The following is a 25,312-nucleotide window of genomic DNA, read 5'->3' as shown; positions in this document are numbered from 1 at the left end:
AACTAAAGTAAAACTGTGGGTAATAAAGAAAGCGGGATCACATTGTTATTCTGTTATTGTTTTTCCGTGTCTCAGTGGCCTGTTGATTTGAGTCGAGCTCTAAGTGGTTGTTAATGGCACGAACATGGCTGTGTTTTTAAAATAGCAGACTGCCCATTAGACTGGTATTAACAAGCTAATGGCCTGTTACTAAACTGCTGAATGACATTGTGGCCGCCGCCAAGCAGAGCTGATGGTGCAACGCACACATGGTCGCATACAGATCCTCCATGCACCAATAAACACAGGAGAACTGAGGAGGAGAAAAAAACGGGATGAGGGACAAGAAAACAGGCAGATTTAGAAAGAATTCTGTTAAAATATGTGATTACCAAACATCCAGCTGCATTTATATGGACATATTTTAATGTATTTATCATTTAATCATCAACTGTACACTGAAAAATAGAAAAAAAATGAAGAAAAACTGAAACTCTGGCACAAGGAGTGCCATAAAATTTTTTAATAAATAAAGTTGCAAATGTCTGTAAATTAATTATATTTTTCATGATTTAAATACATTAAAAAAATTGTGTAATATTATGGTCAAATGTTGTAAAAGAACAAAATTCCATTTATATAAATATAGATTTTTCCTGTGAACATTTTTTATTGTTTTTTTAAACCATTAATGTGTTTTTCCTGTGATTTTTATCAGCTGTAATTTAACAAAACAGAGAAAGTCTGTAAAATAACATTTTGAAAAGTATGTAGCATTTTTTCCAATCCTTAATATAAATAACCTTTATTTCAAATTAGAAGTTCAGATTTTTTTAAAAAGTAGCATTTAAATTACAGTGAATCTGTCTGATTTTACAGTCATACACTCTAAACAAACAACATGCTATTTGTAAAAATACATAATTTACAGGTTTTTGTTGTTACTTTTACAGATGTAAAAAGTGTAACTAGTTTTTTTTTTTTAATGATTTTATCAGATGTAACATGATGTATGTATATGTATGTAATATAACGAAACAGAGAAACCTATAAAATAACAGTTTAGAACATTACCACTTTGTAGCCCTTAATATACATAATTTTTCTTTTAATTAATGGCAAATATCTGTAAATTTTATTTTATTTTTTTACAACTTAAAGTACCTATTAAATAAAATTATTAAATAAAATTACAGTAAAACTGCATTATTTTACGGTCATACATTGCATTTATGGATTTTTGTTTTACTGGATATTACAACTTAATATACAATTATATGTATATTAAATTTATTTCAAATAAGAAGACATATCTGTAAAATAATGACATTTTTTACAAAATGACAGTAAAAATTTTCAGTGCAAATCATATTGTTGTGGTCTTGTGGACATTACTTCCAATCTTACCTGTTTTCAGGGTCTCTTCTAGTAAATCTTTATCCTATGATTTTATTATATATAATATAACATAGCAGAGAAAATCTTTTTTTAAAAAACGTTTTAAATATTATTTATTTTTTCAACCCTTAGTATACAGAATTTTTCTTCCAAGTAACGCAATTTTTTTGTAAATTAATCATATTTTTAGCTGATTTAAAATGCTAATTAAATGCAGTTTAAATTACAATAAAGCAGTGTAATTTTACAGCCATACATTTTGAAAGAACTAATCACTTTGTAAAAATGCTGATTTTTCATGCAGACATTATGTACAGTCTTCTTTTTTCTTTTTCTTTTGTTTGAGGGGGAAAATGTGCAGGAGAAAGCCGGAGTGAAAGACATAGCTGGAGGTGTGACGGTAGTTATTAAAGCTGGGATGCACTGTGGTTGTTCACCTCGGGACGCCTGTATTGTTGTGGTTCAGAAATTATTGATGGGCAGGAAGAGCTGCAGAATGAAGAACTGCACATGGCTTCTGTCTGTACGTCTAACTGCCTGGATGCTCTGCCGGTCAGCTTTCCTTCAGGTGCAGCTTCTGTCCAAATGACATTTAACTACCAGCTCTGATGCAGGTGGAGCTGCTCGTGTTTTTGCTCGTCACCATTTTATCTTCTAGCATGTTGCATCCTTCGCATATACAAGCATGTACAGTACACACACGCGTGCACGCGGACACGCTCGTCCACCGTGGAGCAGCGATAGGGCAGCGCAGCAGGAGGTATATCCCAGGGAAATCATTTCTCCCTCGCCTTTTCTTCCTATTTGTAACTTGTCCTTTCAAGCAAGACGGCCCTTAAAGTTCAGTGGCGCATTCTTCAAAAAAGGCTATTACTGGCTGCCTCTGATTCTGTATCACGCCGAGCACAGACCAGCCATCCCTCCTTTTTATGTTCTTCTCCTCCTGTCATCATTTTCTGAAGCCCAGAGAGGAGAAGTCAGGGTTTGAGAAAGGCCTGTGACCAATGCCTTGAAACCCTAAGCAGTCCCCGCCTCTGACTTTGCGCCAGACGTCCGTATCGTATCGCTAAAAGGAGGCCATTGCTTTTGATACTTGACAGAGCTCGCTCTTTGTCTCTGTCTTTAGTGGATCTTCTGTCTCGCCCTCTACGCCGACTGTCTATCACGCTCAACACTTACTGGGCTTCTTCACAAAGACACTGTGTGACTGTAAGAGATACCGGCTGCTTCTAAAAGCCACGAAGAAGAAAATCTCAATGATGTTGTTTGGCCCCGAAGACGAAAGGGTTCCTGAACACACAGTTTCGTACGGAAGGATTTCTGAACATCTTCTGGTCCGTAGCCACATTTTTGACCCCATTTTTTTGGAGAATATTCATCTAATTTGTCATTCTGTTTTGCAAAACATGTTTGCGGCTCCAATATTTTTGAAATGCACTCACAGTTATTCCATCAGAAATAATCAGGACTCGCTCTAAATTCCAATTTTTTCTTAGAAACTATGGATATTTAAAATGGCGTCTGTGAAATTTTAGACTGATAAACAAATACTTTCCTGAATCAAATGAAAACAGCTGTTTGAACAACAATATCTCAGGAACTATTAGAGATAAAACTCTGACATTTTCACTGTTATTTCTCATTATGTTATTCATTCAGAATCAATAACGTATCAAGAATATCAGCCTGATCTAGTCAAACATAATCTGATTTTTTTTCCTTCTTTTTTGAAGAGGAATGTATTTCACGTGCTTATTTATCTGTTTATCACTGTTAAACACTTGTTTCAGTTTTTAGTATTGCTCTATATTTTTAGTATTGCTCTATATTTTTAGTATTGCTCTATATTTTTAGCATTTAGATTAAGACCTGAGTACCTAATTTCTTGCCATGTTGTGTGGATACATGTGCTGGTATGACAAGGAAGACTAGACAACATTGAATCCTATATTTGTTTAACATATTTTACTATCAGGTCATTCCTCAAATCATCAAAATTTTGCAATATTTTTTGCTCAGATGATTTGAATGACATCTTTTATAGCATAAAAAAGTGGATATTTGTTTAGATATTTGGGAAATTTTAGCCTAATATATCAAACGCTTGCTGAAATGACCCACTTCCAGCACACTTGATGCTATTTTTGAACAGTATCTCAGGAACTACTAAAGGTAAAAGACTGAAATTTTCACTATTTTTCCTCATCGTGTCATTAATTCTGCAGTAATTAGACAAGTAGATCAAGTATTATCTGATTACGTACAAATTGAAATCTGAAAATAAACTGACACCGGCATGAAAAGTCCTATTTTGGAGCACAAATTAATAAAAAAATTGAGATTGCATGAGTCAGCTCGTAGTATTTTCTGAACCATGTGTAGCTGAATGTCACAATAATTCAAAACAAAACATTCAGACTAGTTTTTTATTTTGGAGAACCATTTTAAAGTCATATTTGCTTAATCGGTTAGGAAGATTTAAAGAAAATGACTTTATTTTCCATTTTTGAGACCAATTATTTCATATTAAAAATGATTCCTCATGTTTTGTCTTGTGTTATTGTGACGTGCAGCTCCATATGGTTCAGAAAGGTTGACTAGTTGACTTCTGCATTATCAAAGATGGGACTTTTGATGACAGCTTCAATCTATCTATCTTTTTGTCATATTTAAACTTGATCTACTTGTCTGTTTTTGCAGATTCTGAATTGGTGACATGATAAGAAATAGCAGCGAAAATGTCAGGTTTTTATCTTTATTAGTTCCTGAGATATTGTCATTTAATCATAGCTTTAAATTTCAGTGAACAAAGTAGGTCAATGGGCAATTTTAAAGAAATGTTATCTCTGAAAGTATGTGATCTTTGTGAATATCACATTTTATGCTATAAAAGTTTCAAGCAAATCAGAGATGGTTGAGCAGAAAATGGTATTTGAGATGGAATGGCCCTGCAGTAAAATATGTTAAACAAATATCTGTTTAAAAAACAGGGATGGTGTTTGGCAGCCGCTCACCCAGCAGTGAGCAGCAGCTGAGGTAGTCAGATCAGTGCTTTCTCACCTCGCTGCAGTGATTCAGGAGTGTTCTCCAGGTGAATCAGTGCAGGTGTCATCACTGAGAGTATCAGTGCTACAGAGCGAACGCCTCAACCCTTCTTTAGGAGGTAAAACAGTCGAAACCCTGCTTTGCCATTTAAGCTCCATTTTAAACTTCAATATCATGGCAGAAATTTTAGCAGCATGTAAAACAGGACACTCATTTGTGACCCGAACAGGATCAGAGCTCACGCTACTGGATGGTCATTGACGTCCAGAGGCCTGAATCCCACCAGCAGCTCTCCATTAAAGCTCTTCAGCTGGAACCCTGATCAGGACAGAACATTTCCCCTCCTTCGTCTGCCTCCGTCACTCCCGTCGTCTGTGACCTCCACTGTCATCACGGCTGCCCTTGAGGAGCAGAAATCTCTCCATTTCACAGGGACCAGCCATAAGGGGGCTTGATTGCGGCAAATTGATCCATAATCACACAGTGCTCAGAGCTTTTTATCCTGCCGCCTCTTCATCTCCACTTAAGAGGGCCGCCGTTGGTGTATTTACATGCTGTCTTCTCAAGGGTTTCCTCTGCTCCCACCCTGCTCTCTCTCTTTTTTCTTCCCTCGCTCTCTTTATTTCTCTGTCTCGCTTCGTCCCTTTTATGACTCTCCCAACTTTCTTTTCTCTTCCTCTCTCCATCTCTTCCTTTTCTGTCTGGATGTGATGCCAATCGGAGAGTCTCAACATGGCCATTGTAATCCTGTCGCCAGGCTAACACCGTCTCTGCCTCTCAGACAAACCTCTGACCACCACAGCTCTGCTTCTGATTGCCCTCTTCAGCTACAGACGTGATGGCCGAAGAAATGGAGAGAAGTGAAGGAGTGAGTGCAGAGATGGTGGGATAAATGTAGAGAGATGTTTCAGAGCTAGAGGAGACTTCAACCTGCAGATACCTGAAGGTGGTGTCCTCCAATACTCTGTCTGGCATTTGTCTTTCTCTTGCATCCATCTGACAGTTCAGTGATTTGAATCATGAAGAGTTGCTTAGGTTAACACATTTATTAGGTTAACAACGAATACTAATTCCACTGCTAATGGTTCAAATTACTATGTGTACACTAAAAAACATGCATGCTCATTACCATTCCTTTCTACTTTATTCAGTTACAGACAAGTGAGGTATTAAAAATATGAACTTCAGACAAACACAAAATAACACAAACTCAAAATCAGTTACTTTGATAAGGAACATAGACCATGAAAACATTAAATTAACTTGTGCATCTAAACTAAAAACAAAGACACAATGAATCCATTTGGTAGTGACCATCACACTAAACAGTTTTGTTTGAACTGTAAATGTAAGAATTAGTTACATTTCTAAGCCTTCCATTATAACACATTTAATATTTTGAGTTGTGCACAGTGGCTTGGTGGTTAGCACCGTTGCCTCACAGCTAGAAGGTCCCCGGTTCGTGTCCTGGCCTTCCTGGGATCTTTCTGTGGAGTCTCCATGTTCTCCTGTACATGTGTAGGTTTTCTCCGGGTTCTCCAGCTTCCTCCCACAGTCCGAAAATATGCGGAGGTTAATTGGTGACTCTAAATTGTCCGTAAGTGTGAATGTGATTGTCTCTATGTGTGATAGACTGTTACCTGTCCAGGTGTCCCCTGCATTCACCCTAAGTCAGCTGGTGTGGACTCCAGCCCCCCTGCGACCTTAATGAGGATTAAGGTGTGTATAAATAATGGATAGATGGAGTTGTGGACTGTTAGCCAGGCAGAACAACATGTTACGAGATGGCAACTTGGGATATGTGAAACTGCGATGGACATTTCTTGCAGTATTCTTCACTTTAACAGACCAAATGATGCACTGAGAATGAAAGTAGTCATAAATTGCAGCTCTAATTTCATGCTGTATCCTGCCACTAATAACAACGAAGAACCTTTAATGCTCTATCCATCTATCCATCCATTACCTATACTCTGCTTAATCCTCATTAGGGTCGCAGGGGGGCTGGAGTCTATCCCAGCTGGCACCTGGACAGGTAACAGTCTATCACAGGGCCACGTATACAGACAGTCACTCACATTCACAGAATCACCATTTAACTTCAGCATGTTTCTGAACTGTGGGAGGAAGCTGGAGAACCTGGAGAAAACCCACACATGTACAGGAGAACATGGAGACTTCACGCAGAAAGATCCCAGGAAGGCCGGACATGAACCTGGAATCTTCTAGCTGTAAAGTGAAAATAGACTCACCAATGTAAACATGCAGGTAATACAATAACATGAAATGCGTGATTGGGATGTTTTCAGGTTTTTCAACCCCTAAAAATGACTCCAACATTGTAAGGATCGATTTATGTGAATAAGAGGAGTTTATTTCAGTGCCAAATTACTCTGTTCTCAGAATTCACCTTGCACTGATTTCCAAAATGTGTATATTGGGCTTGACATCAATCAGTGACACCCCCGATTCAATTAACATTTCAGCTACAAAAGAGTTTCTAATCCACTCTGCTGCACCAGACATTGCCTCATTTTCTGGGAAATAGTTGCATTTTACTGAGATAAGCTCTGACATCCATCCATCATTCTATTAACTTTACCTGCTGCTTTATGATGTCATCAGATCATGAGGAGCTGGAATCTATCCCAGCTGACTTTGGGCTAGAGGTGGGAAACACCCTGGACAGGTCACCGCCCATCACAGGACATGAGCCCTGACAAGAACCTCCAAGTCGGCTTTTGACACATTTTCCTCGTTCTGAAAGTCATCCAGAGTGATGGCAAAAGCATCTCAGTCATCCAGACTAGTGAACCACAACAACAGTTTTCTGATTCATGCCTCAGTTTGGTGAAGAGTGATGCATTTCAACCCCAATTAAGTCATGTGAAAATGTCAGCTGAATGGGTGTTGATGGCAAGTCATTTTTCATCCGAAGATTTTGCAGTTGTAGCAAAGACTTTTCCAAAAGAAAGATCCTTACTGTACTTTCTATTCGAAAAAGTTCCCGAAAAGCCAGCTGAGAGTTTTTTCCTCTTGGCTTTGGTTCAGAATCGTGGATCTCCACCATCTGAGGTCCAAGTGAAGCATTAGTTCTTAAACTTTCTGTCGTGTTTCCTGATTAGGGCTTTTTTCTTTTTGATTCTTCTCTGCTGGTCATTTTCAAGAGTCAGCATCTTGAGATTTTGCTCTCACAGAGCTTCTAAATGGCTTCATATCTCTGCAGCCCAGCTACACTCCCACACCGCTGAAGTAACTTGCACAATCAGGAGTTGGGGTGTGAGCCAGAAAAGGTTTTCCCAGTACACAGCACGTCAAATGTAGCATGCCAGAAATACCCGGATGTCCTGCTACATCCGGTCAGATTTTGCAATTTACCAGCCAGCATGCCATTCTGGTTATTCTGGCCCACAATTCTCTGCAGTTACATCACATATTTTACAGTATCACATGAGTGTGAACAAGCTTGAACCACAAGGGTGCATTGATTTGTAATTTTGCACTGCAGACGTGGATGGTCAACGTTTAAGGCACATTATTATGAGAAAGTAGTCTGTCCCACTTCTATGCATACTACATGAAACAGTACTTTGTTAGATACAGCTGCATTAAGGACTTAAAGTAAAAAGTTATGTGATTTAGAGGATCCAGTCTCCACAAAATTACAATCAAATACAACAACTGTGTTCTCCGATGTAATTTTGTTTTGAAATAAACATAATTTGTTGTGGGAAAGGCGGCCAGTTCGAAAAAATTATGGAGTCTTTGGTATTATGTAGGAACAAGGCAGGACTTTCACCCAGAAGAACACAGTTTGCATCCAACAGACCATCCCTCTCTGGTTTACGCTTTTTGAGTTTTCACTTGTTTACTGGTTAGGTTTGGGAAAATGCCACATTTTGTTTCATACCTTGTACATCTTAGAAGCTTGGTTAAGGTTAGGCACCAAAACTATATGGTTAGACCCGGAGAAGTACCATAATTTGGATAAAAATATGATCCTTTCACTAAATATTTGAGGTTTTCCTCCATTTTCTGGGCTACAAGGGTGACATGTTCCCTCCCATCTGATATATGATTGGTTGGCTGAAAAGGAGCCACAGTGAAGCACTAATATAAATGGCAAAGATACGTTGATTTAAAATGTATTTGTGATGTGGGAAAAAAATATAAAATGTAATTGGTTAGGAAATATCTTCAAAAACTGAAGAACTGTAGAAGCCTCTTGGATGAGAGGTGAAACGTCTTCAAGAATCTACAAGATGGTTCTGGATGGACCTCCAATGGATTTTTACTGAAGCTCCCACGATTACCATGCCCTGGATGACCGAGAACATGCACAGACACACCTTCAAAACATATTAAATAATCTAGTTTAGTTGTCTAGGAATGTAATTTTGTTGAGATTGGTTTGGATTTGATAAATCAGCTTTCATCTTCGGAGCAGTCTATAGGTGTTACTGTTGTGCAGGTATCATATTAACTTTTCTTTCTGACTTAAGAATATTGTTTTTGATATCAGCAAGCAACTCTTTCATGCAGATGATCAAAACAGGATCAATAAATTGTTTAGGATGTCTTGCTTGGTGATTGGTTTTACCCCACAGTTCCTGTAGAAAACAGAAATGGAGCTAAACTCAAAACAATTTTGTATTTCAAGGTTTCAAGGTCCATCTATTATACTATAGTGTTTGCAACAAACCCTTATTCAGCGAGCCACTAGTGATGCCTGGACTGGACAACTCAGAAGATCTTTTGTCTCCGATTTTTGCGCTTTCAGATCTGGTATTGATCCGTCACACCCTTTAGCTATTAATCAAGTCTGAAATGGCTTTTTATGGCTTTTTTATTTGGTTCTTTTGAAGGCAGCGTCTACACTGTTTGTTCGTAGGAGTTGAATCGGTGGCAAATGAGTTTCGCCACTGGAGGTTAATATACGTTTCTAATCTAATATTAGCTTATTCCTGAGACTCTCCTGCAACACAGCAGGAGGTTACTGAGCAGTTAAAGAAATTATGGTATGGATGAGTGTAATTGAGAAGAAAATTTAAAGTTTCATGTGTTGTTCTGCTGCTTCTCTTTGTTCTCACCTCACCTCTGTATTTTTATTCTATCTGCGTCAATATCCTCTCCTCTTACATTTTTTGTCAATTCAGGCAAAACACCAGAGAACCATTTTACAACAATTAGTAATGTTTCTGCTGGGTTTTTTTGGTGTTCTACTGCATCCCTCCTTCTCCCCACCCCTGCTCTGTGAGAGTTTCGCTGTGTAATGTGTGCTGTGTGAAGTGACAGGGATGCTTTATGAATGTGTGAGGAGGCCTTGGCAGTGCCCCTGCCTCCCCACAATAAGATGAGCTAAATAAATCTGAGACACGCCACAGGCTCTCCAGCTCCTGCAAACACACACACATACATGCGCTGACTGAAAAAAAAAATATTTAAGTCAGGGACCTGGTCAGTTCCTGCGGAAGAAAACAGCATCATAAAACTCTTATCACTTTAGAGCCCTCCGCACTTCAGCACATATCGCCATCCCTCTTTTTCTTCCTCCTTCTTCTTGCTCCAGCTCTGTTTGTCCTTGAGGAGGCGGCTGGGCGGCGTCTGGAGTGAGGGGGGTGTGAAGAGGTGCTTTGATGCTTGTTGGGGCTCACTCAGCTGGGCCGTACACAGCGCTGCATCTCGTCCCAAGGCTCTATATAAATTTAACGCCAGTGACAATTTACAGCTCGCGCCCATCCTCGATATGACGCACTGAGCAGAGCGTCAAGCGTGTCTTGTTGCCTTCTTACCAAAGTGAGGCTAATTTATTACAGTGTAAAATCCACAGAGCAGAGAGTTTTGGGGGGTGGGAGGAGGAGGTGGAGATATAAGGAGACCTTGGTTTGAGACTTCTGGTATAATGTGGTATAAAGCTGTGGCTAGTCTGACATTGTTTTGTTTTTTTTATATTGTATCACTGTGTATGGAGCAGGACTGCAGTATATACTGGAGCACATTTCCCCTCCCCACAGTGTGCCAAAGAGTTTAGATCTGCCATATTTCATCTGGTTTAATATAAAACTCAAGGTTAGGGATGTCTATATGAGTTTTTTTTTTTTTTTTTACCCTAATCCAATCCGAATCCCAATCTGATACCATTTTCATAGATAACAAACACTTCAAGTACATTAAAGTTATTAAAATCAATCCAGTGTATAAGCTTGACAACTGAATGCATTAAGAAAAGTATTGCATTTCTGCATCCAAGCTGTAAGCGTTAATGTGCGTAGGTGGTAATGAACCTCATTTTAAAGCTCTCTAATGGCACAGTCTGAAATGTAGTGTGGAGAGGGTACTGGCAAAAATTTTTCTTCTCTGTATGTATCTCAGTAAATGTATTGTAGATTAGCTGTAGTACCTGTTTGTTCCAGCAGGCGGAGCTGTTTACTACTGTAGCGGCCTGGGGAGGCGTCACTCAGACTTCTGTCAGTTCCGTGTTTGCGAGCAGACATCATTGTAGGAGGTTAGCTAGCAACAGGCCACCATGACAAAGACTCGTGACACTTAATGACCTCCGACTAGAACTTATGTTGTTTAAGACAAGCCAGGATTGACTAGGACAGTGTTCTTATATTCCAGTGACATATGAAAAGGCCAAATTCTTTTTTTTTTGTCCATATGTGCAGGCAGATAACTGGATAATGTTTTGCACAGGGTTCTATTCATTCTGCATCACATTACGCTTTATAACAAACACAGAAAAGCAGATGGGACTGTTTTTACAGAATATAGCAGCTACTTGTGTCAGTGATTGTTTCTGAGGTGTATTGAGCAGACATTAGCACAGGATTTCTGGAGAATTTAGAGCTTCCAAATATGTTTGGGCACCATTGACTGAAAGCAAATCAAAGCACATCCAAAGTCCTACTGCGACTACTTCAATTACAACTCTTTAATTCTAAATTATAAAGGTGTTGATGGCTGAGAATATTTGTTTAAAGCGCTATTTGTTTTCCTGGCACAGTTGATATGCTTTTAGTGCCAACTGTCATGTTTGAGTTGTGCTTAACGGAGCCATATTTGTGTCCCATATTGCATCTCAGTCGACTGAAACAGCAATATCAGCACAGGATGTCCACAGTGCTCAATTTGTGTTACTAATGAATCGATTGTTGGTTAATAATGCTGCTTATATTTGATTGAGACAAGTGTTTAAGATGTGCATCACTAGCATTCTGCCACAAATTGTTCTCTGGATATAAATAAAGTGTCAGTGCTCAATAAAGCTGATAGTAAACTGTTAAAAAAAAGACTTGATCCAGACATCCCTACTCAAGATGCTCTTTAGCGTCCAGTAGCATAACTGTGGTCATGCAGTTTAGTCTGGATATGAAACTCTAACCCTGTCTTCTCGAGTCACATTTATTTTTAAAGTCGGTAAATGTATTTAAATATATGCCATGTCTTCAAGAAGGTCTTGACAGGGCTCCCCTTGTCCCTGCTGAGGAAGAATGATGAGGAAGATCTCAGTTAATTATATCATGTCAACTTATAAGATTTAACCCAAAGTTCCAGACACTGCTGTCACAGAAAGAGCTGACCGGCACAATCAGGCCTGACCTTCAGAATCTATCAGATTTATGTTGTTTTTCACCCACACTTTTCCTCTCGCCGGTAATTTACATATTTATCAGAGCCGATCGTGGTTTGACATCCTTTAATTTTTTATTTCCTCTTGGCGAGCTGCGAGAGAATGAGCAGTAATGTGCCATACAGTGCAGCGCATGACTTTGGCAGGTGAGAAATGTGCTGAGGGAGCACTTTGATTTGGAAGTGTGGGCATAAATTTTGCTTCTGCCACTTTCACTCACTCATTGTCCCCCGCCTCCCCCTCTGCTCAGCCTGCACCATCTTACTATAGCAGCACCTCCGTCCTGTACGTTCTCTCTCTCTCTTTTCTCTCATTTCATTTCTTTTTTTGAGCCGTCTTTTCTTAAATCTTATATTTTTTTGGGGCCGTGTTCCGAGCTGCTGCGACAGGCCCGTGGAGGGCCGCGATGATGTGAAGTTAAAGAGGTTCATAATTGAGAGACATGGCCTCTCAGGAGGAGCTGCTGTTCCCACACCAGAATTTAAACCAGAAAACTGCTGGGACGCCTCACATATGTAAACTGTAGATAGAATGCTTTGTTAATACCAAAGGGAAATTAAATTTCACACTAAGGTAGACAAAAAAAAAACCATAAAAATCCATCCATCCATTATCTATACACCGCTTAATCCTCACTAGGGTCATGGGGGGGCTGGAGTCTATCCCAGCTGACTCAGGTGAAGGCAGGGGACACCCTAGACAGGTCACCAGTCTGTCACAGGGCTACATACAGAGACAAACAATCACACTCACATTCACACCTACGGGCAATTTAGAATGATCAATTAACCTCAGCATATTTTTGGACTGTGGGAGGAAGCCGGAGTACCCGGAGAAAACCCACGCATGCACAGGGAGAACATGCAAACTCCATGCAGAAAGATCCCGGGAAAGCCGGGACGTGAACCAGGGATCTTCTAGCTGCAAGGTGAAAGTGCTAACCACTACACCACTGTGCAGCCCCCCATAAAAATTAAACATACAATTGCAATTACATATGATAAAGAAATAGGTTACATATATTATAACACAGAGTACTATAAATACAACAGAATATTTGTCATTGCACAAGTTCTAAGACAACAAAATGCAGTTTGGCATCTAACCAGAAGTGCAACAAAAGCAGGAAAAGTGCAGTGCAATGTAAAGTGTCTAAGTAGAATAACATTAAGGAGTGAATGTGCGAAGATATACACAGTATGAGCAATATTAACAGTATAAAGTGTGCATGTATGTATGCAAAATATATGGTTATGTATGTGGTATATGTCATGATAGAGTATTAACAGAAACAATGGCATAAAAAGATGGGTGTGAAATAGAATATTGTGTACATATTGGAATGAAATAGACTTAGAACTCAACTATATAGTCATATAATGAATGAAATTAGATTTCAAAGATGCCCATTTCACAAAGTTAAACAGAATGTGTTCGTGTCGGAAATTTGATTACTTGTGATATTTTATAACAAAAAAAACTAAAATAACTGAAATTTCTGCAGCATTCTGCCAGTTCTGCATGGATTCTGCCATATCACCATACTCCCATATTTATTTTTGGTTTAAAAGCAACACTTCTTAAGCTGCAGAAGCTCTTGACCAGACTGCGTGATTCTTTCTTTCATAATTACGGAGCAGAAGACACTCGAATCGTCTTTTTTCAGCACATGTAGACAACTTCTCAGTGCAGCAAGATAAAAATGGTTTATATTGTGCTCACATTTGTGGCCATGACCTTGAAATCGTATTTTTTAAACAGCATACATGAGGATTAATATGTTTAGTTAATTAATCAGTTATTCAACTGACAGATTGTTGTTGTTTTTTTCATGTGTGGATCATTAGTTAATCATTACAGGAATTTATCACTCCAAATGCCAAACATTTGACGGATTCCAGCTTTGGATTTACTTCAGTTTTGTATCATTGTACACTAAACATGTTTGTGTTGCACTATTTGCTATGCAAACTGGAATTTGGCTTCTGTTACAGATGAAATGGCAGTGATGTAGGTGTGACATTCAGCTCTGTACTCTTCAGAGAAGGATTTTATTGTTGAAGCACTGCTGTTTTTCTGAAAGCTGTCAGCAAACACAGACCAAAACGATCCAACTCTCCTTTTTTTCCAAGAAAGAGGGTTAGATCATTTAGAAAGCTACCTTTCACTCTGATCCTTTGCCTTCTCTTTATCCTTTACTGCTGTCTCTGGTGCTCTTTTTGTGTCAGTCTCTCTCCCAGCAGCCCCCCTGGCTGTTGATCTCTACTGACACCTAGAGGTCAGGAGACGCTGCTGCATCGCTGCACTCCTGAGACCAGAGCTTGACCTTAACCTCCGTGTTACGTGTGATCCACACCTGAGACCAAATTTGATTTTCCTTTACATACAGCTAAGCTGTGGTGCTTGCTTCCTGCAGGTTCCCTGTGGGTGTTGGAGTGCCTATGGAATAGTGGGACTTAATTTTGTGCTACAATGCTTGGCTGCGCACAGCCAGATACAGAGGAAGGCAGAGATACAGACACATAAACACAACAACTACTTGGGGAGCGTTTGTGGAAGCCCTGAGGAGACACAGCCCCACACACACACACACACACACACACACACACACACACACACACACACACACACACACATACACACACACACACACACTCATGCATGTTCGTATAGCTATCTCTGTGAAGACATTTATTAATGGTATGCATCCTTAGCCCCTTATGCTAACAGCCAACACTTCCCCTTAACCTAATACTAACCTTCACCCTCAGACAGCCTTCTGAAGGGGTGACGACTACCCAGATGATCCTCAGTCCCCCTAAACGTCCTCACACTGATGGTCTAACAGTCAAAGTGGTCCTCACTAAGATAGTTGTGCATGCACACATACACCCACACAGACACACAGGGAGTGATGTGGGATAAACAGTGCATCCATTGTAAGCTCCAGGAGTCTGCTGGAAGAGATTGTTTTGATGAAGCAGCAAGGGCACACTAGCACTGAGACTAAATGTAGCATGGCCATGATGGTTGAATTCCCAGACAGTCGGGACCTTGGCAGCTGCTTCTGGTTTGACTCCCAACTTTCTGGGTTCTTGGTTTTACTGTAGAGAGGATGTCTGTGTGTGCGTCTGCCTCTGACTGCAGCTTTCACTGTAAACCGTGTGCTGCGTCTGAGTGTGTCCTGGTGTTCTTGTATCAGGAGTCCATGCGGTGGCCCGGGGTCGAGGCCAAAGTAGAATTTGTAAGTGATGGAATTTCACAGCCACCGAGCACCCAGCGGCCGGTCAAACCGCAAGCACTCACATTTACAACAAACGGCCTGCCCCGCTCCACGGAGACTCCTGAATGGCAAAGCCATTTGTCTCTGTGAAGGGCAGAGGGAGGAAAAAGCGAAATAAAATCAGAGGCAGAGTACTTAAATGGAACAATGCTTTTTTTTTTTGTTTACGACCCCTAACTACTCAGACAGACACACGTACGTTCACACACAGACACACACACACAGACACACACACATGCGCACACAACACACACACCCACACACACATCACTCTGAGGTTAAATTGGAATTAAGGAGAAGGAAAGGTACATAGCCTGTTGCTAATTAGCATTTTCTCTGCTCAGCAGAAGAGGGTGGAGGAATCAATAAGATATTAAGTTTGTGTATAGCAATGAGGCACACAATCACTTTCATCCATTAGCAACAGCAGATTAGAAGAGAAACACCGGCCAAGAAAACAGCTCAACTTTGACCTCTGTGGTTTGAAACTGGGCTGGGAACAGATGCTGCTTGTGTTTCTGTTATTCCTTCAGTTCAGGTCGAATATGAGCGAGGAGGATCCTCAAAATATCAACAGAAATATCAGAAATTAATGTTTCCTTCTACAGGTAAAGGTTCATTTGACTTCTAAGAGTGAAGCATTTTCTTTCTTTTTGATCCTGCCTTCAAATACACCATCTCTGGAATTTACACTCTAACATTTCACAGCAGGCGTCCGATAAAAACTCAGATCACTTGAGATGATTTTGATGTAAGACTTATATAGAAGTTGTAGTTATCCGAACCACTGGCATGCAGAAAAAAAAGTCTAAAGTTCTGAATTGTTTTCAGGGGAGAATCTGAAACCTCTGTTTTACAAAATCTTCCATTTCAACACTGAAAGTTTTATTAACCCTCATGTATGCGAAAGCATACCAGTATAAAGACTGGAAATGCTCGGAGAAAGCCCAACACCATCTCTAAAGCAGACGAGGAGAGATGTGTGTAGGCAGACCAGAAGATGTAACTCAAAGAAGACCTTTATCAGGTCACACCTGTTGCAGCTGGTCCTGACCCTGTAGATGTATTATTCACCTGGTCTCCTGAATATTCTGTGCTGTGTGTCGGTTTGATGTTTGATTCATGTGTGTCTGGCTGAGGATGGACGGACGGGTCAGCTTGTGTTCTGACTCGGCAGCTCACACCGACTATAACAGGCTGCATGGATATCCAACTTGGAAACAAAATCACAATATTTCACTATAACACTCTTTAGATTTGCTCCCTATAGATCTTTGTGCATAAACAACACCACCATTTCCCTCTTCCACATCCTGTCCTCCCCTTTCCTTACACCTCTCTCCCCCTCCTGCCTCTACAGACCACCAGAGTCCAGAGAGGGAGAAGAAGCTGGTCTTCCTCACAGCTCGTGTTCATCCTGGAGAGTCTCCTGCTTCTTTTGTTTGTCAAGGTAAAGTTTTAAAGTCAGTGCCCTGTTTCATGGATGCAGCTCTGCTTGGCTGCATGTTGCTTGGTCGTGCACACTAATACTATATCATACATCATATTTAAAGTGTAGATAGACATGTCAGGATATTATACAATACATTTCCTCTTTCCTTTTACACTTACTCTGGCTGTTGTTTAAGGACATTCAAATGGAGCTTGACTGATTCTGGATTTTTAAGGACTTCTGATATCGCTCGATAATGTTCCTGTATGTGTTAGAGTTACATTAAAAGTGTAAAATAATGGAGTCATTCTGTATAACTTTCCAGCAATGTATGAACACACTGCCCTTTGCTCAGCTGTGATATTGACTCTGCTACATGTGCTGCAGACAGCGCTGAGAGGATTGTAAACACAGCGGTTGGGGATGCTCTGCTGGACAAACTGCTCATTGCCAACATCTCTAAATTGCCACCAGCATCTTTTTATATATTTTGGAAAAGAAGGTTTACTTATTGACAAATGTTTAAGAACATATATGCAGATACCAATATACAGTCTCTATAAAAATGATTTACCCCCTTCAAAGTTTTCCCGTTTAATTGCTTTTCAACATTCAATAATGGCCAATTTGATTTGTTTTTTTTGATGAGAATTTATGTAAAAAGACTCTTTCATGTCAATGTGAAAACAAATTTTGGAGATTTTACTTTTTTACTGAATTGTAGAAATTTGCTTTCACTTTGACATGAAAGAGCCATCTTTGTAAAAAAAAAAAAAAGACTTTTTCACATCAAAGTGAAAACAGATTTGACAGATTTTACTCGTTCTGCATTTTATGTTTTTAACTAATTGACATGAGTTTGTAGGAATCTGCTTTCACTTTGACATGAAAGAGTCTTGTCTTTGTATTATTGCCAAAACAGCCTGATTATATTGACCATGATTCAATGTGAAAAGCAATCAGAGGGGAGAAAACTTCCATTAAGGATGAATGCTTTTTAAAGGCACGGTATCTGTGATGATATTGTCCATCCAGGCTCTAATTTTAAACACTAAAATGATATTTTATTTATAACATATTATTACCTTCATAGACTGAATGACAATGTTTGCATAGATTAATAGAAGTGATATTCTTTTTCTAAAGAATGAAAAGTTTTTGCCACTTACCTAGTATGTATTCTCACAAGCAAAATTTGTATGCTAAGAAATAAAAGTGACATTTTTTTGTTTGTTTACATAAGTTTACAATACAACATCTGTGTCTACAATCGTGTCATTGTCTTAGTCTTTCAAAAAAATTTCCCAAACCTTTTGATTTCTAATAAATAGCCTGTGTATTACATAATGGCAGAGTGGAAACTAAGAAAACTTTTTATTGGACTCGTAACTGACTAAATGTGTTCATCAGAACCAGCTGATGATATAACAGCACATCATAACTTCCCTGTGAATCCCAGGACAGCGACCCTGCACCTGAACCTGCTGCAGAACTACAAGAATAGACACAAGAACCTGAGTTTCTACATAATATCTGAGGAAATACAATCTGGACATACAATTGGGTTGCAGTGGCTTCGCTCCTGAGCTCCGGTAACTCAAAACTAATAAAGCATCTTGAAAAACCGGGAACCTTTTGGGAAATTGTCTCCTTGTGCAGTCCAACAACCTGAAAGACAATTTTAGCAGGATTTAATGCACCGATCCTGCCTCTTAGACCAAGGTTATCTATCTATCTGTCTGTCTGTCTGTCTGTCTGTCTGTCTGTCTGTCTGTCTGTCTGTCTGTCTGTCTGTCTGTCTGTCTGTCTGTCTGTCTGTCTGTGTCTCTTTTGGACCTTGTGTGCACATCATCATGAATCAGATGAGCTGGCTTTTAGCCCGCTGTGTGCTTTCTGTTTTTCCAGCGCCGTCAGCTCCATTCCATTTGTATCGATTTAGGCTTGACGTCTCCTATTCCTCCCTCGATTCAGACGATGCCCCCTCGCTGTCCTTCCTTCTCCTTTTGTTTCTCAAAACTCAATTAACTGCCAGTCCGCCTTTGGTTTTCTTTTCAAATCCATTTCACTCTCTCTCTCTCTCTCTGTGTGTATGTGTGTGTGTGTGTGTGTGTGTGTGTGTGTATAGGTGTGATTGACTTCCTGGTGAGCCAGCATCCCGTCGCTCAGATCCTCAGAGATCATGTGATCTTCAAAATCGTCCCCATGCTGAACCCCGATGGCGTCTACTTGGGCAACTACAGGTACAAACACACCCGCCTACACGTGTTTTAATTCTTAATTTGAATGCATCACTACATTAAATAGAACTCGCACATTACATGGTTTTGCATTGTGCTACATGGGATTATATCCTCTTAGCTCCACCTTTAGGGAGCTTAATTAATTCATATAGCTCACAGCAGTGCATTTGTTGGAAGATAGTATTTGGCTGCAGGGCTGTTCTCGCTGCCAGTGTCTCTGTCCATCCTCTCCGTCTTTAACACTGTTGCTGGAGCTCTGTGGGCATCCTCCTCTCCTCTATTTTCCTCTCTTCTCTTTCCCTTCTTCATAATTGCCTTTTACTTAATAGGCTCATCCCTCTGAATACTAATGCTCACTGAGCGAAGCATCAGCAGCAGCAGCTCCCACTGTGTTGGGGAATGCCATCTAGTGGTGCCGTCGTGCCACTGCATTAAAAAACAAACATTTGCGGGGACTCTCAGCAGCAATCTGAGTGATGTTATTGAATGTGAATGGTGGCTGCTTAAAGACTATTTTCATTAGCTCGCTTTCACATCGAGTGGCGATAAGCAGAATATTGACAGAAGGTGAATATTGATGGTCTTCACCTCACCAGTCACACAGTTATGGACGTCCACAAGCGCTCTCTCCCAATCTGTCTTACATGCACACACATAGAAACACACATAGAAACACTGATGCCGTGCAGCCGCCTTCTCAGCAGGATACAGTGGAGAGCACACTGGAATGGAAACATGCAGAGCAATCAATGGCAGTTAACCTGGGATGAGTATTGTGTTCATGGCTGGCTGCTCCGCTCAGCAGCTCTGCAGTATCAGTAACTCCTGTGTCATTACCGGCGGCTTTAGTAAATGTCAAAGATGCACATGACAACAAACAGGGCAGATCAGGGGCCATCTTTACATGTAAACATCCCATTATGGCAAGTGAAGGCTGTAGGTAGCACCTATAAGGTGGAATGACTCACAGGAATGATGGTTGGAGCTCCTGCAGCATCACAACAGCATCCGCAGTCCAGCTGCACCATCTGTACATGTGTCTGATCCAGCATTTCAAGGCTTTTTCTAATTCAGCCTCCAAAAAAATGCAAAAAACAAAACTTTATTAGGTGTATCTACCATGTATATCCTGTCTGTACAAGGTAACCTGTGGAGTTTTTAGTTAAAGTGACGTCATCAGAAATTCATTGTGTGCATCCTTTATGCTTCCCAAATGGATTTTCTTCCTCATAAATGCCTGCAAAGCTGAATTTTTTTTTTTTTTTTTTTAAATTTGCAACCACACAATGTTTGTGTCCTCAATCACCCTTTATTTACTCTATTTACCTTCAGGCATTTTATTTGACTGTCTGAATTCTTAATGTTTAATTTATGCTGTATATAAATTGTGCCTTTGGTAATTTGTCCTCAAAAGGTACGCTATTCTCTGCAGTTCTACGATTACACAATGCAAGGTGCTGCATTTATATCAGCAAAACCGTACCCTTGTTCACCTCTACTCCTTCACCGATGATGCAAAACGAAAATAATTAGTCAAGTTGAAATCACTTACACAATTAACTACCAGGGACCTGTACTATAAAGATACCTCAACAAACTCAGGATATCTTTTCATTATCTGGCTTTGTTAAACATAATAACTGCAAACATGTCAACTTGTTGGGTCAATCCAGTGTTTCTGAATCCAGCTATTCACACAAGGGTCTCAAACCTGGACAGGTCACCTGGAAGGAGCTACAAGAAGAGCTCTAATTCCAAAACAATGTGAGGAGTTTACAATAAAATACAGGCTAGAAGCTGCTACAGCCAAAGTCCAGAGGGAACGCTGCAAAAAACTGCAGACTAATTATTAGGCTGATCAGTATCACTGCCATTTTGGGTATAAGTTGCTTAGATGTAGGTTTCATATTTGAAATTCAAGCTTCAGCTTAATTGTGCATCACAAGATTGTGTAACAAAACAACAAATGTAGTTCCATTAAACTGCATCCAAAAATTCAACAAATAATCAAGTATTAAAGCCATCATTCAGTCATTCTTATGGCAGTTTTAGCCTCTGTCTTAGTAAAACAAACAACAACAACAGATACATAAACATAATTCAAATTGATAAGTAAACCGACTGTAAATCTAATCAGGTCAACAGGTAGGTTATATGGCTTTTAGAGTTTTAATCAGTTACTGTTTTAGGATTAAATCGCTCTACAGAGGCATTTAGAACAGCAAAATGCCTTTGAAATAACTTGCAGCTCAAAAAAAGTCTTGAAAACTGAGCTTCACATACTTCCTAGGGAGTGCGATGCCTTTTCCAAGAGAACTGGTTGGTCAATCAATGTGTTTTTATACACACTGATTGGTTATCTTGAACATTACCTGCTCCAGAGCACCTTTGACTTTCAGCATAAGTCACCATGATAAGACGAGAACCACCACCGAAGGACTGAAACCCCAGAATCAACCCTGGAGCTTCGTAATATAAGCCTCAGGTGGCAAAAATGAGGAAGTGACTTCAGAAATAGGGATATTTACAGTGAAATGTGTATTGTAGTAATATTTTTCCTCCTCTGCTTTGTTGGTGCATGGTAGCGCTGTCATCTGTTGATCAGAGGAAACGTGGGACTATTAACCAGAAGTGTATAGATGCACAAGACACAAACAAAACAGCAATGATCTATTGAAAACATAATCCAAACTGTACACTTTTTCTTTTTACTTTAAGTCTGTACTACAGCTGCCCTCACAAAGTACATAAGGTTTAATGCAGTATGCCCACAACTGGTAGATAATAATAATATCATAATACAATAATGCTCCTTAAACTGTAGCTCTTGTTTAGTGCACCAGAAATCACTGCATGGCAAACAAAAGAAAAGTTAGAAAGAAGAAGTCTGATCCAGACGATGCATTCTCAGTCAACCATGTCATGATAATCCTAGAGGCTTCAGTAAAAAGCAGCCTGACTTCTCCTCTCAGTTCCTGAAAACGCTTCACGTCACATCTACGCTGTTTCTTCAGTTGTAAGAACTTCAACAAACCAGAGAAAACTAGTGGACACGTACCATCAACACTTCTCACTTTAAGTTTGTACTGCAGTTTATTGCAGTATGCACACAATTGGTAAATACTATTTTGTCATAATATTGCTCCTTAATCTGTGACGGTTGCAGTTTGTTCTGTGAAATGAGTTGTTTTCTGTCCTGTGTTTATATTTAAGTGTGATATCAGGATGTAACTGTGCAGTGGATTGTGGGTCAGAATGGCCAGGAAAGCATGCTGGTTTGCAAACTGCACAATCTGACCGGATGTAGTAGGACATCCTGGTAATTTATATACTATCTACTGGGACATATTAAGTGTTTTTCTTGAGTACTATATCATGTAGAAGTATGGATATTGGAACAGGCATACCTTCCAACATGAGCTGCACAGTGGTGGTTAGCACTGTTGTCTTGCAGCTAGAAAATCCCAGGTTCATGTCCAGCCTTCCTGGGATCTTCCTGCATGGAGTCTCCATGTTCTCCTGTACATGTGTGGGTTTTCTCCAGGTTCTCCAGCTTCCTCCCACAGTCCACAAACATGATGAGGTTAACTGGTGATTCTAAACTGTCCATAGGTGTGAATGTGAGTGTCTCTATGTGTAGCCCTGTGATAGACTGTTACCTGTCCAGGTGTCCTCTACCTTCACCCTCAGTCAGCTGGGATAGACTCCAGCCCCCCATGACCCTGATGAGGATTAAGTGGCACATAGATGATGGATGGATGGATGCCTTCAGACATGCTCTATAGCACTGCTACTGACCAGTAACTCCACAGAGGAGTTCAACCCTCCTGCTGTCTTCATTTACAGGCACCAAAAAATATAGCTTCCTTATCTGAAAAAATCCAGAAATTCATCAGAAAAATTCCCCAAATTTCTGAAAATTTGCAAAACCTTCAGGAAGAAAATTCCAATAATTCCTTAAAAGTTTCCCCTTAAAAGTTTTATTTAAAAAAATAAAATAAAATCCCCCAAATTTGGCAAGAAAATTCTTGTAAATATTTTCAATAAATTAGTAAAAAATCTTCCAAAAAATCCTAAAAATATCTAAAGTGATTCCATATATATCAGTAAACCTCCTAATATTTTCTTTAAGAACATTCACATTCAATGTTGAAAATATGGACATCAGAAGTTTCACTGTGAAAATATTTTTTTTTTCCCCACATTTTCAAACTTTAAAACGAGTCAATCTGACCTGGAGGACGACATGAGGGTTACATCATTTGGGTTAATACAGTAAACTGCACTACAAACTTGTGTGTGTGTGTGTGTGTGTGTGTGCATGTGTGTGTGTGTGTACAGGTGTTCTCTGATGGGCTTCGACCTGAATCGCCACTGGCAGGATCCCTCTCCGTGGGCCCACCCGACGCTGCACGCTGTTAAACAACTCATAGTGCAGATGAACCAAGACCCGGTGAGCATCACACACACACACACACACACACACACACACACCCACACACACACACACACACACACACACACACACACACACACACACACACACACACACACACACACATGCACGTGCACATGCTGAGCATTCCTCCACCAGGCTGCTGTCTGCTGGTCCTGAGAGCAGTTTCCTTTCTCCCTGCTTGCTTCAGCATGTTCCTCCAGCCTGTGTTTACGTTGCGTTGCACTGGGGAGAACCGAGAGTCCAGTCAGCACCTCCAGAATGTCAGCTCGGCTCTCCTGGCCATTCAGAACACACTACTGAAGCAGGACTGTGCTTTCAGTCTTTAACTCTACTCTAACTTTTCTTCCCGTCTCTAGTTTTAGACTTTGAGGAGCGCCACAGAGGCAGGCCGGGGATTTCTCCTCTTTGTTCCTGATGTTAATTATAAGCAGAGCGGCAGGTTGGTGGGATTACTGAAGGTCAGTGGGTGTCCTGGGAATACTCTGCCCTTTTGTACACTCCTCTAATCCTGATAAGAGACGGAGCAGGCCGGGGTGGGATGCAGGGCAGGCCAGAGATGGGGTGAGGCGCAGGGCTGGCATCGGGCAGATTAACCTTTTCCCCCGACGCTGAAACGCTGATCGATAGACTCTGTCATGGCAGCGTGATCCACTCATGCCTGTCGTTCAAACACAGCAACACACAAAGTCAGCCGACACACAAAAACACAGCTACACTGTAAAAATGACAATTAAAAATGCACTGTTATTTATCCGATTGTCCATGTGTTGTTAAATTACGGATAATAGTTAGGAAAACCATAGAAACAAAGTAATACTTTAAATATTAACTGCAAAAATAATGTACCAGGTATCAACACAATTGAGGGAGAAAGTAGCTGAGTAGTGGCCAGACAAACTTTACACTGGCTAAGAAACACAACACATTTTTGAATGTTTTTAATTTTTTAAAAATTTATTTTAACCGTAAACTGGCAAACATCTGTATTGTTTTAAATGGTATTTTGTTTTTTAACAATATGTGGCCCATAAAATTACACGCCTAAAATTATATTACTCTTACTGGATTAAAATAAACAAAAATAGTTATTTTACCACTTTTACAAATTATTTAGAACAATGGTGTATAATAAGGATTGAAAAAATGTTTAAATTGTTATTTAAATAGATTTTTAACAATTTTAAACGTTTAGTTGTTCTTTTACAAGGTTTAACTGTAAAATTACACTATTTTCACACTGTAAATTAGCAAAGTATACTTATTTTACTGATATTTGTTGTTATTTGCAAGAGAAAATATTATATTTTAAAAAACTGTTATTTTACAGATTTTCCCAGTTTTGTTATGTTCAAGATTCTATCTAGTAAGATCATAGAAAACAAGTATTAATTTAAATCTTAACTTTAAAAATAATGTCTCCTTAAAAAAAATAAAAAATAGAAATGCTAAATTGTTCTTTTACAAGATTTGACTGTAAAATTACGATTTTCACACTGTAAATTTGCAAAAAATACTTATTTTACTGATATAAACTATTGAGTTTTTAGCTATTATTTTACAGATTTCCCCAGTTTTATTATATTAAAAATACTAATTTGTAAGATCACAGAAAACAAGTATTATTTTAAATATTTATATATACATTTATAATAATGTCTGCTTAAAATTTTTTTTAAGTTGTTCTTTTACAAGGTTCAACTGTGTGATTCCACTATTTTCAAACTGTATTTAAATTAGCAAAAAAATATTAATTTTACTGGTATTTGCTGTTATTTGCAAGAAAAAATATATGTTTTTAAAAATTATTTTTCCAGATTTTCCCAGCTTTGATAAAATCAGATAA

The 25,312-nt window shown here is 39.4% G+C and overlaps 1 protein-coding gene across 1 annotated transcript in view; it reads left to right on the top strand.

Annotated features, from left to right (window-relative positions):
• agbl4 (AGBL carboxypeptidase 4) overlaps positions 1–25,312 on the top strand; it is a 439,604-nt gene that overhangs the window by 366,732 nt on the left and 47,560 nt on the right. The window contains exons 7-9 of the mRNA XM_055015739.1: positions 16,699–16,788; positions 18,896–19,010; positions 23,352–23,463. Coding sequence (XP_054871714.1) covers positions 16,699–16,788; positions 18,896–19,010; positions 23,352–23,463 — 317 coding nt within the window. The remainder of the gene's footprint in view (positions 1–16,698; positions 16,789–18,895; positions 19,011–23,351; positions 23,464–25,312) is intronic.

Source organism: Amphiprion ocellaris, chromosome 2, assembly GCF_022539595.1.
Source record: "Amphiprion ocellaris isolate individual 3 ecotype Okinawa chromosome 2, ASM2253959v1, whole genome shotgun sequence".
NCBI classification, from domain to species: domain Eukaryota; kingdom Metazoa; phylum Chordata; class Actinopteri; family Pomacentridae; genus Amphiprion; species Amphiprion ocellaris.
The sequence above is the reverse complement of the archived record's forward strand: the minus strand, read 5'-3'. Positions and strand labels throughout refer to the sequence as shown.